The 11387-nt window shown below is 47.3% G+C and overlaps 2 protein-coding genes across 3 annotated transcripts; both read left to right on the top strand.

The window, feature by feature from the left end:
* Positions 1 to 1382: 1382 nt before the first annotated feature.
* On the top strand, positions 1383 to 5050 carry USF1 (upstream transcription factor 1). 2 transcript variants are annotated; one of them, XM_006861656.1, is made up of 10 exons: positions 1383 to 1477; positions 1851 to 1900; positions 2044 to 2159; positions 2479 to 2580; positions 2814 to 3009; positions 3236 to 3323; positions 3446 to 3504; positions 3654 to 3748; positions 3988 to 4116; positions 4297 to 5050. In XM_006861656.1, the coding sequence occupies exons 1-10, from the start codon at positions 1470 to 1472 to the stop codon at positions 4384 to 4386; spliced, it is 933 nt and encodes a 310-aa protein (XP_006861718.1). In that variant the 5' UTR covers positions 1383 to 1469; the 3' UTR covers positions 4387 to 5050. The 2 variants fall into 2 exon arrangements, with proteins under 2 accessions (XP_006861718.1, XP_006861719.1); XM_006861657.1 differs by lacking the exon at positions 1383 to 1477 and having other exon boundaries at positions 2044 to 2128; positions 4297 to 4386.
* Positions 5051 to 5386: 336 nt separating this feature from the next.
* Positions 5387 to 6488, top strand: TSTD1 (thiosulfate sulfurtransferase (rhodanese)-like domain containing 1). The gene is made up of 4 exons (XM_006861764.1): positions 5387 to 5396; positions 5575 to 5697; positions 6183 to 6345; positions 6437 to 6488. Exons 1-4 carry the CDS (start codon positions 5387 to 5389, stop codon positions 6486 to 6488), a joined length of 348 nt encoding a protein of 115 aa, XP_006861826.1.
* Positions 6489 to 11387: the final 4899 nt, after the last annotated feature.

The following is an 11387-nucleotide window of genomic DNA, read 5'->3' as shown; positions in this document are numbered from 1 at the left end:
AACAGATGACATAAGGAGCTTTGGTATCGGGCTGCTAATCTCACAGTCAGCAGTTTGAAACTACCAGCTGTTCCGCTGGAGAAAGATGAAGCTTTCTGCTCGGGTAAAGATTTACAGCCTCGGAAACCCTGTACAGGGTCGCTGTGAGTTGAACCGACGCCACAGCACACAACAACAGATGACATAAATCTAAACACCCCAAACTAGGAACTTTGTCAGTAGAATGGGCCTCAGGAGTCAAGTCTGGCCTTTGTGAATAGGGATAGTTTCCTGCTGGCAATGGGTGTCAGGTTTCCCCTCCCTAGAGTGGCGAACAGAGATTTCTTGGTGATAGTATGCACCTAAGAAAATGAGAGCAGCATCAGTGCCCATGGAACAGTATTTTTGTTAGTAATAGTCTAATTCCTATGAAGTTTCTGCCCTGACAAGCCATAATCTATCCAGATATAGGCAGTTTCTCAGTCTTCCAATCCTCTCTGCCAGAAGTTGAAGTCATCATGGAAGGATGAGAAACACTTATTTGTAGGGTGGCTTTTCCCACCATTACAACTCAGTTCTAGGCATCAGGATGGGGAAACTGATTGTCTCCTGCTGATGTTATTGTTGTTAGTGACTCATAGTGACCTTATGCACAGCAGAATGAAACTGCTCAATCCTGAGCCAACTTCACTACTGTTGCCACGCTTGAGTCCATTGATGCTGCCACTTGGCCAGTCCATCTTGTTGGGGGTCTTCCTCTTTTTCTCTGACCCCTCCACCTTACCAAACATGATATCCTTCTCCAGTGACTGGTCCCTCCTGACAATATATCCAAAGTATGAGAGACGAAGTTTAGCCATCTTGGCCTCCAAGGAGCACTCTGGTTGCACTTCTTCCAAAACGGATCTATTGGTTGTTTTGGCAGCCCATGGCACTTTCAATAGTCTCCTCCAACACCATGACTCAAAACCATCAATTCTTCTATGGTCTTCTTTATTCACTGTCTAGCTTTCACATGCATATGAGGTTATTGAAAATACCGTGGCTTGGGTCAGGCACACCCTAGTCCTCAAGTTGACATCTTTGCTCTTCAACACTTTAAAAAGGTCTTGTACAGCAGATTTGCCTAATGCAATATGTCGTTTGATTTCTTGACTGCTGCTTCCGTGAGTGTTGATAGTTAATCCAAGAAGTATGAAGTCCTTGACAACTTCAATCTTTTCTCTGTTGATAAGAATGTTGTTTATTGGTCCCTTGGTGAGGTTTTTGTTTACTTTACATTGAGATGTAATCCATACTGAAGGCTGTGCTCTGATTGGGTTATATTCCTTTGTGGAACCTAGTTCTAGAACCAGGGCTCTACTCCTTCTCCTAGACTCACCACAAACTCCCTGATTTCTACTAGGATTTATCACACAGGGCTGTGAGGCAAGAGACACGAAGACCACCAGAGAAGGAAGAGTTCCTCGGATGTGCCCCCTCACAGAGAGATGAAGGGGTGAGTGAAGAAGAGGTAGGGTCCAGGATAGGAGATGGGTGGCCTGGGAGAATGGAAAAATGGCTAAGCGCACTGGCTCTGAAGTCAGACAGATATGGATTCAGGTCCCAGCTCCATCGCTTACTATCTGTGTGACTTGGTTTCCCCATATGTAAAATGGAAGTAGTACTGTTTACCTAAGAGGACTGTTCTTAATACTGAGTAAGATAGTGAATGGTAAGTAAGCACTCAGTAAATATTAGCGGTTGCTAATTCTGGACTTACCTAGAAGATATCTGTTGGGAATGAATGCCATGGCGTTTAGGAGCCATGTGGGTCAATGAGCTTCCCTTTCATTTCTTTCCTTTTTCTTTTGTCCCTTTTCAACAAATAGGCAGCAGAAAACAGCTGAAACAGAAGAGGGCACAGTGCAGATTCAGGAAGGTGAGTGATAGAAATAGAACCAAGAGCTTTTTCTGGTCTCTCCATGGCCTATCTTCTGTGTATTCTCCTCCTCCTATTAATGGCAAATGACATGCTATTGGGACAGGGAGAAAGGCAGTACCTCATAGCTTTTTAAAATTTAGGTGCTGTGGCAACTGGGGAGGACCCAACCAGTGTGGCTATCGCCAGCATCCAGTCAGCTGCCACCTTCCCTGACCCCAACGTCAAGTACGTCTTCCGAACTGAGAATGGGGGCCAGGTAAGGGAGGGGGCCAGGTGGCTGCAGGTGTGACCTGGGTTTGGGATTGAGGGAGGTGATTGAACATGTCTTGGGGGAGCTGCTTGGATGATGAAGTGAAGTTGAGGACTAATTGGAATGGAGGGGTTTGGAATAGAGGTTGGTGTGAACTAGGATCTGTACTGGAACCTCTATAGGGGAAAGGAGGAGGCATGGCTGAACTTGGCTTTGAAAAACACTCATTTGAGGGCCTTATGTAAGCAAAGCTTTATGAAGGGCCCTGGGACCCCTGGTACTTATGTTCTTCTTCTTTTTCTCCCTTTACTCTCCCCATTTCTAGGTGATGTACAGGGTGATCCAGGTGTCTGAGGGGCAGCTGGATGGCCAGACTGAAGGCAGTGGAGCCATCAGTGGTTACCCTGCCACCCAATCCATGACCCAGGTATGGGAGTTTAGGCCAGGGATGGGCTAGATGAATGGAACCAACAGAATGGGGTTAAAGGTAGGGAGGGCAAGACACCTAGAGCATCTTGTCCATTGGCCCTAGAGCTTCTCTAAGGCTCCCCTTTCTGGATCGTCCTCCCTCTTCCTCAAAGGAATAGAGAATCTGCAGGGTATTATAGTAGGAAAAAGTGTCTGACTCACCAGATTCTGTTCTCTTGCTCCCCTTCCCAGGCGGTGATCCAGGGTGCGTTCACCAGTGATGATGCAGTTGACACAGAGGGGACAGCTGCCGAGACACACTATACTTATTTCCCCAGCACTGCAGTGGGAGATGGGGCAGGGGGCACCACATCGGGAAGTACAGCTGCTGTTGTTACTACCCAGGGCTCAGAGGCACTACTGGGGCAGGCCACCCCTCCTGGTACTGGTGAGATATCTTGTGACGATGTGGACTGGAGGGGCTAAGATAGATTGTGGGGCGTAACTAGCGAGCCCTGGCCCATCACTCATGACCCCCAGGTAGGCAGTGAGTCTGGGGTTTCCCTTATAGCAGCAAGAGGCCTGTTCTTTTCAGAGGAGTGTCCCAGGCACTGGTCTCAGAGTTCATGGTGCCTAGTCCCATGTCCTGACAGACCTACTCTGCATCTTCTCAGGCCAATTCTTTGTAATGATGTCACCACAAGAAGTGTTGCAAGGAGGAAGCCAGCGCTCCATTGCCCCCAGGACCCACCCTTATTCCCCGTGAGTGACCTTGTTTCTTCTCAGTTACCATGAGGGATTTGATCCCTGCCAAATCCTTTACCCAAAACGTCCATCTTATTTTTGGTTCTTCCCTGACTCTGGCCATCCTGGGCTCTTGTCAGGAAATCAGAAGCTCCCCGGACAACTCGAGATGAGAAACGCAGAGCTCAGCATAATGAAGGTAAGTATGATGAGAGTGGGAGGCTAGGAGCTGATTGGTGGGACTGGGAGCAACAGTGAGGTCTGAGGGTCAGGGAGAGTTGGGTAATTTTACCCTGGAGCCCGTGCAAATTCTTGCTAAGTCACTTTGTCTTTCCCTTTGCCCCACAGTGGAACGACGCCGTCGAGACAAGATCAACAACTGGATTGTGCAGTTGTCCAAGATCATCCCAGACTGTTCCATGGAGAGTACCAAATCTGGCCAGGTCATAGAAAGACCCGGGTAGTGGGCTACATGCCTGAATTCTGTCTTCTGGTATCACTTTCAGAAGTGGTAGAGAGTAGGGAACAGATGACAGAAGTCCTGTTCTCTCTGAAGTTCCTGTATGCCTTGGAGATGTTGTATCATCATTCTTAAGGAGAATTAGATCTAAAGTGTGAAAGTGCTTTTGGAAAGCAAGCCAGGTATCTTAAATTCTGGTCCTCATTTTGTTCTCTTCTGCAGAGTAAAGGTGGAATTCTGTCCAAAGCCTGTGATTATATCCAGGAGCTTCGGCAGAGTAACCACCGGTTGTGTGAGGAACTACAGGGGCTTGACCAGCTGCAGCTGGACAATGATGTGCTCCGACAGCAGGTCAGACCCCGACCCTACACATGGCCATTCCTCTCCCCCCTCCAATTTGCTGCTGACCCAGTTTAGGGTTCCCTGCTTAGTTTTTCTCTTTCCTTTCAATAGTGGATGTCTAAAAAGGCCAGGGACTTGTTTGTGCCAACTTTTCTACCCTTTCCCTTTACTGCCTTCTTCCCTTGTTAGGTGGAAGATCTTAAAAACAAGAACCTGCTGCTACGGGCTCAGTTGCGACACCATGGAGTAGAAGTCGTCATCAAGAATGACAGCAACTAACTTTGGGGATTCAGGGACTTCAGGCCCTACAGCCCCTTTCTGAGAACTGCAGATGGCTCAGGAGCACTGGGCTAGCCCCATGCCCCTTTCTTTCACTGCCCATTTCTGGCATGGGCTCAGGGGAGTTCAGAAAACATGTCTTTGAACTGAGGTCCTGTGATACAGCAGTCTGCAGTGGTGTGAAACACCCATGTGGATCACCTCGCCCGATCCCACCAAGCAGCCCCTGGGCCCGTGTGCTTTCCTGGCAGTGCATGTGCCCTCACGATGATGGATACTGGACACACTAAACTGGAGGGCTTGTCTTGTGCTTGCTTAGAGTGCCCAGCAGAGGGTCTGCTGACAGGTGGCGCTCTGGCTTGTTCCATGGACTCCAGCACTTCCACTGGTTCTTCCTTTCCTTGGAGCTGAGGTTCCCATGTGGACCTGGTGCTCTGGGGAACAGAACAGGCTTTAGCAAAAAGTGGGAGAAGGGATGTCTGGTAATAGCTGCTGCCAGGGGAAGAGGAACCTGGCTAGCAAGCAGCTAAGGCCTATGCAGAAGTCTCTGGAGCCAGGGAGAACAACAGGCAGGGGCCCACTTGGGGCCTTCCCCCTTATGGGGGAGTTTTCTTTTTTTCCTTATTATTATTATTTTTTTTAAACATAAAATTGTTTAAAGCCACAGTTGTCTTGCGTTTTTACTACTTTTGTGGGCCCCAGGAATGAAAAGAATGGGCCCCAATAAAGGCTGGGCTGAGTTTAGGGCAGGGTGCTGTTCCTATACTCATTACGCTGGGGCCCAGACCGGTGCAGCATTTCTAGCCCACGCTGAATGGTCCACAGAGATTTCTCTGGCGAGCAGTGTCAGTACCATGGTGAACAGGTGCTGCGAGGGCGGTGCAGGAGGCGGTGCTTTTACTTCCGGTTCCGGTCTTGGTCCCCGGGAGGTGTCAGGAAAATAACGCTGGAGTCACTGTGGCGGTTGTGTGCCACACTAGGATTTCGCAATTGCGGTACCATGGCTGGAGGTATCGCCCTACTTTTGGCTCCTCCGGGGGGCGGGGGCGGGGCGGGGCGAGGCGATCGAAGGGGTGTTTCTGAGAGGACCACACCTCCTCCATGGGGATGGGGCGCTGCAGACCAGGGGCCACTGCGGTGTCTTCCCTGGATACTTTTCGATCAAGGCTCCCATGCTCCCTTCCTCAGCACCCATGGTCTCTCTCCCTGAACTCCGTTCGCTCCTGTCCTCTGGCCGGGCTCGCCTCATTGACGTACGATCCCGAGAGGAGGCGGCAGCTGGGACCATCCCAGGGGCGCTCAACATCCCTGGTATGGGATTGAGAAGGGGACGCCTGGTGGTGGAGACAATCAAAGAAGGTCTTAGCCGATGGGGCCTCACGTAGGGTGGCAAGGGGAAGGCAGTGGTTACAGGGGTCCTGAGTTCTTGTAAGCTAGCCCTGAAGTTTCCCTCTAGAGAAGGGCTGATTGGAGGCGCGGCCTGGCAGTGAAATGGACCCATCCTGTTAGAGAGGATAACAGGCTGTGAGGAGAGGGGAAGATAAATTGACTCCCTGAGGCTGTGGGCACCACCTTGTCCTCCTCTTGGGGAGGTGGCTGACTTTCAAACGTGGGTTGCTGAATAGTTCCGACGCAGGTAGCCTTTTATTGTCCTTGGGGGTCCACTGTGTGTTTTACCGTGGGTTTTTTTCTCCCTTGTTTGTGTTTTGGGACCCTCTCTCCCCGAAAATTTGTTTGACCTGCAGCTCCTAGCCCTTCCTACCTGCATTCTAGTCTTTCCTCTTGACTCCTCCCAGTGTCTGAGTTGGAAAGGGCCCTGCAGATGGAGCCAACTGCTTTCCAGGCTTTGTACTCTGCTGAGAAGCCACGGTTGGAAGATGAGAACCTTGTTTTCTTCTGTCAAATGGGCAAGCGGGGCTTCCAGGCTACGCAGCTAGCCCGAGGCCTTGGATACACAGGGTATGGAGAAGGTGTGCATGGCTAGCTAGGGGAGTGGCTGGCGACTCCCTCCAGTTCCGTCCCTCCCCTCACCCCTCTTTTGTCTCTACAGGGCTCGCAACTATGCTGGGGCCTATAAAGAATGGTTGGAGAAAGAACGTTAGTTAGATGTTGATTTTACAGATTGCTCTATTCCCACCCGGGGTCCTCTCAAATGAAACTCCCTGGACACCTTAACTAGGGGGGATGAAGGGGCTGACTTGCTGGGTTGGGCAACTCCTTGTAGTGCTTTGCACTCCAAAAGATAAAATAAAGAGCATTTAGTCAAAGTCTGGAAGTTTTAATTTGTCATATGAACTGAAAACAGGTTCAGTCTTAATCTAAACCGTAATTCAGCTCTGGGTTCTGTCATCTCCTTCCAGCATTCATCTTCCTATAACCCTCTCCCCACACACGTAAATAAAAAAAACAACAAAAACATTGCCGTCAAGTTGCCTCTGACTTAGGGCAGAGCCCCATGTGTTTCACAGAGTAGAGCTGCTCCACTGGGTTTTCTTGACTGTGATCTGTATAGAAGCAGATCACCAAGCCTTCTGTGGGGCTGCTGGATGGGTGTGAACTGCCAACCTTTGGGTTAGTGTAGAGCCAACCTCTTATATGCCAAGGCACCTCTCCCCCAATGCATACCAAAAGCTTCTGTTGAGACTGCAATTTGAGTCATTGGTGGTTCTGTGGTAGAATTTTTGCCTTCCAGGTAGGAGACCCAAATTTGATTTCTAACCACTGCACTTCATGTGCAGCTACTACTTATGTTTTAGTGGACACCTATGTGTTGTTCTAATGGTGAACAGGTTGTTCAGTAGATCTTTCAGACTGTCTTTGGTTGGGTTCTCTAGAGGAACAAAACCAGTGAAATGTAAACACAGATTTACTTTATATATATACAGATTTGCTTTAAGGAAATGACTAATGCAGTTGTGGAGGCTGGTAATTCCCTAATCCGTGGGCAGGCTGGAAGCTTCTGATTTACATGGTTGCAGGAACTGACACACCAAAAATCTGCAGGTCAGGGTTTTAGGAGCTGTTGTTAAGTGCCGTCGAGTCAATTCCGACCCATAGCAACCTTTTATATAGGGTTTCCAAGGAGCAGCTGGTGAGCTTGAACCACCGACTTTGCTGTTCAAATGACTTTGCAGTCTGACGCATTAGCCCATAGCACCACTGCTGAATCCAAAATCTGGTCAGGTGATAGTTGTAGGATTCTCATGTATCAAGAAGAATGCCAGATTGACAGTGAAAGGGCTTTGCCAGAACATCTATGTTTTAGATGGATATTCTGGTAAAGCTTTTTCCTCCAGGGAAACTCCTCTTCCAAATGACTGTTCACATCAAGTCACAAAATGGAAGGTGATTAAATGGTGGTGGTGGTGTGCCGTGAGTCGGTTCCAACTCATAGCAACCCTGCATAGAGTTTCTGAGGCTGTCAATCTACGAGAGCAGAAAGCCTCATCTTTCTCCCTTGGAACAGCTGGTAATTTGACCTTGAGGTTACCAGCCTGACTTGTAACCACTATGCTACCAGAGCTCCTTGATTAAATAGTGTCTGCCAAACAACTGAGAATCATATCCTAGCCAAGTTGACACATAACATTAATATCACAGACTACCCCTTGTCAGTGGCCCCTCCCTATGCACATCTCTTTAAACTGTACATGATCTCTTTGTAAAGACAATGGTAGAGTCATGCTTGCACCTCCTGTGATAAAAGTAATGTATCCAACTGAAAACACACTTTTTGTTGTTAAGTGCCCTGGATTAGTGCCAAGTGACCCTCGATAGGGTTTCTCAGGAGCAGCTAGTGCATTTGAGCCACTGATCTTGCGATTCAAACTTACCTTGTGGTTCAGTGCAGCGTCACACCTTTACCGTGTTTGTTGTTATTGTTAAGTGCCTTCAAATCGCATTAACCCACAGCATCACACCAGGATTATACTTGTTATTCAGTGCTGTTGAGTCAGTTCTGACCCACAGCAACCCTGTATAGGGTTTCCGAGGGGTGGCTGGTGAGCTTGAACCACTGACATTGTGGAGCAAACCGAGTTGCAGTCCAGTGCACTAAGCCACAGCACCACACCAGGACTCCTAGGACTATATTTCCTTTTTTTTTTTTTTTTTTTAATTTAAGGTTTTTATTGTAGATTGAGTGAAATTTTACAGGGCATATCATCAGTTTTACATTCAACAAATCATACACCTTGTTTCATTACAATAATTATAATCCCCTCCATGTACCATCAGTTAACAGTTAACAGTATTTCTCTCTATCCACTTTATTTAAAAAAAAATTTTTTTAAATAAGTGTTTTATTGTGAATTGTGTGATAGTCTACATGGGAGAACATTAGGTTTACATTCATTCTATCATCTATCATTTCATTGGCATAGTTACCATCCCGTCCATGTCTCCTCACCCAATCCAAGGGTGTACCCTGTAAGCCTGCACCCCACCACCACGGTCCTCAGCCCCTTTCCCTCTCTGGATCACAAGTCCCCAGCCACTCCATCTCTTGACATCGTCTTCTCTGCCTCCATCTCAGGCCTCACCGCTTCTCTGGGTAGGATCCCACTCTCCGCTTTTCTCCCTTGATGGTCCTAGGGTCCTCCGCTCCTAGACTGAAAAGTTAATCACTCCCCTCCTTGCTACAAAATGTCCACCTTTAGATTTCCAACCCTCACAATCAGTCCTGATAAAAATTATTCACTATTGCATCACAAGAGACCCATCTGTATTTTGTTTCATCAGCCCTTCCTGGACAGGCTGGACACCACTCACTGGAGACTCTAACTTCCTCCACGCCCTTTGGATCTAGGTTCCCTCTTGAAAGCTTGTAAGCCAGTCACTTCTTACCTTTGTATCCCTCCCCCTATTTTTGGGTAGCCAATGTCCAAGTTGCCCATCCCTGTCTACCCTTTGTGTGGAGGGGGTGGGAATAGTTCTTGTAGCAGGGATTTATTTCCTCTTTTGAGCTACTGCGTTTATAGGTGTAGGTCATGTTTATCGAATTGTATCAGATGATGCTTTTTTCCTCTTCTTTCTTCTTCGGGTTGAGCTCTGTTTATCCAGTCATTGAAGCCAGGTCAAGTGGGTATCATCTGCAAGTGTGGGTGTTCTTGCGTCTGTCCACCCTCTTTTTATCAGCTGGCCGCCCCACTCTCCATTCTAGTCCTCTGTGGCTGTGTCATTGACTCTAAGCCCATGAGTCCCCAGGTCTTGCCTCGCTGCTGTAGGACTATATTTCTTGTTAAGGGCTATGAGTTGGTTCTGGCTCATAGCAGCTCAGTATAGGGGTTTTAAGCAGCAACTAGTGAGTTTGAACCACTGACCTTGTGTTTCAAATTGAACTTGGAGTTCTACAGCACCACACCAGGACTCCTATACTAGTCCTGTTTATATCTTGTATGAGTATTTTTTAATGAGCTCTGGTAGCATAGTGGTTACAAATCAGGCTGCTAACCTCAGGGTCAGCAGTTTGAAACTACCAGCTGTTCCGCAGAAGAAAGATAAGGCTTTCTGCTCCCGTAAAGATTTACAGCTTCAGAAACCCTATGCAGGATTGTTCTGAGTCGGAACCGACTCCATGGCACATAACTACTACCATCACCACCAATGGGGATAAGAAAGGGAAGAAAACAAAGACACCTGTTGTATGTTCATATATGTACACACAGAGATAACAAAACAAGAAGAAATACTCATAATAATTTTAATTCTCATTTCTGCAACTGGTGTCATGGTTGTAGCTGGGATTTAGAACTGTCGTCTTCCACCACCCATTCCATTTTCCCAGTACCCTCAGCACAAACCTCAGCTGGCCCTTTTCTTTTATGCAGCACTTGGCCTATGACTCTGAAGTCCTGAGTTCATTCTTTTTTTTCCTACTTTATCTAGTGAAAGTAGGATCAGCCAAATAGCTTCCTTATACTCTTCTCAGTCTAAAAAAAAGGACTGAAAAGTATCAGCTAAACAATCATCCAAAGTCTTGTCTCATTGTCTCACCAATGTTGGTGATACTTAGTGTATTTCTACTGCTACCTCACTCCATGAATTAGCAATGCCCTCTTTACTACTGAAGATGAAGTCATTAGTGCTTATAAGACTTAACTAGGCTTGAGAATCAATTCAGAAAATCCATCCTTATGATTTTGTTCCTCAGAACCAAATGTCTTAGGCTGATTTCTCTAGAGGTACAAAACCAGTGAAGCATATATAAATAGATATGTTGTTAAGTGCTATTGAGTTGAGTCCGACTCATAGGACCTGGTACAGGGTTTTCATGGGGTGGCTGGTGGGTTTGAACCACCAACCTGTGCTCAGCAGTTCAGTACACATCCTACGCACAATATCAAGGACTCCATAAGTAGTATATAGAGAGAGATTCAGAGATTGTGGGAGCTGGCAAGTTAGCAATCTATGGGTCAGGCAGCAGGCTGGCTGACTCATGTGGTTGTAGGGGCTATTGTTAGGTGCTGCTGAGTTGGTTCCTATTCATAGTGATCCCATGTACAACAGAACAAATTGCATGGTTGTGTACCATCCTCACAATTGTTGCTACGTTTGAACCCATTGTTGCTGCCACTGTGCCAATCCACGATGTTGAGGATATTCCTCTTTTTTGCTGATCTTATACCAAGCATGATGTCCTTTTCTAGGGGCTAGTTTCTCCTGATAACATGTCCAAAGTATGTAGGGGCTGCCAGCTCACAGGGGTGCTAGGCTGGTAAATCTAAAATCTGCAGATCAAGCATCAGGCTAAATGTTTCTTATGTAGCCAAGGGCCAAAGGTCAGATTAGGACATGATGAATGCAGAATCAAGAGAGCGCTTTGCACTGTACTGTGAACCACAAGGTCAGTGGTTCAAGTCCACCAGCCGTTCTTTGGGAGAAAGATGAGAGGCTTTTTGCTCCTGAAAAGATTTACAGATCCGATACAGGGTCTCTTGAGTCAATCAGTTTAATGGCACTTGCGGTGCTGTGGGTTACTGTGCTGGACTGAAAAGTTGGTT

Source organism: Chrysochloris asiatica, unplaced genomic scaffold, assembly GCF_000296735.1.
Source record: "Chrysochloris asiatica unplaced genomic scaffold, ChrAsi1.0 scaffold00042, whole genome shotgun sequence".
In the NCBI taxonomy this organism is placed as follows: domain Eukaryota; kingdom Metazoa; phylum Chordata; class Mammalia; order Afrosoricida; family Chrysochloridae; genus Chrysochloris; species Chrysochloris asiatica.
The sequence above is the reverse complement of the archived record's forward strand: the minus strand, read 5'-3'. Positions and strand labels throughout refer to the sequence as shown.

Coding starts and splice junctions, on each gene's coding strand:
- USF1 (XM_006861656.1), top strand. Junction 2,160..2,478: donor GAACTGAGAATGGGGGCCAG/GTAAGGGAGGGG, acceptor CCCCATTTCTAG/GTGATGTACAGGGTGATCCA. Junction 3,505..3,653: donor CAGAGCTCAGCATAATGAAG/GTAAGTATGATG, acceptor TTTGCCCCACAG/TGGAACGACGCCGTCGAGAC.
- TSTD1 (XM_006861764.1), top strand. Junction 5,698..6,182: donor AGGGGCGCTCAACATCCCTG/GTATGGGATTGA, acceptor GACTCCTCCCAG/TGTCTGAGTTGGAAAGGGCC. Junction 6,346..6,436: donor CGAGGCCTTGGATACACAGG/GTATGGAGAAGG, acceptor TTGTCTCTACAG/GGCTCGCAACTATGCTGGGG.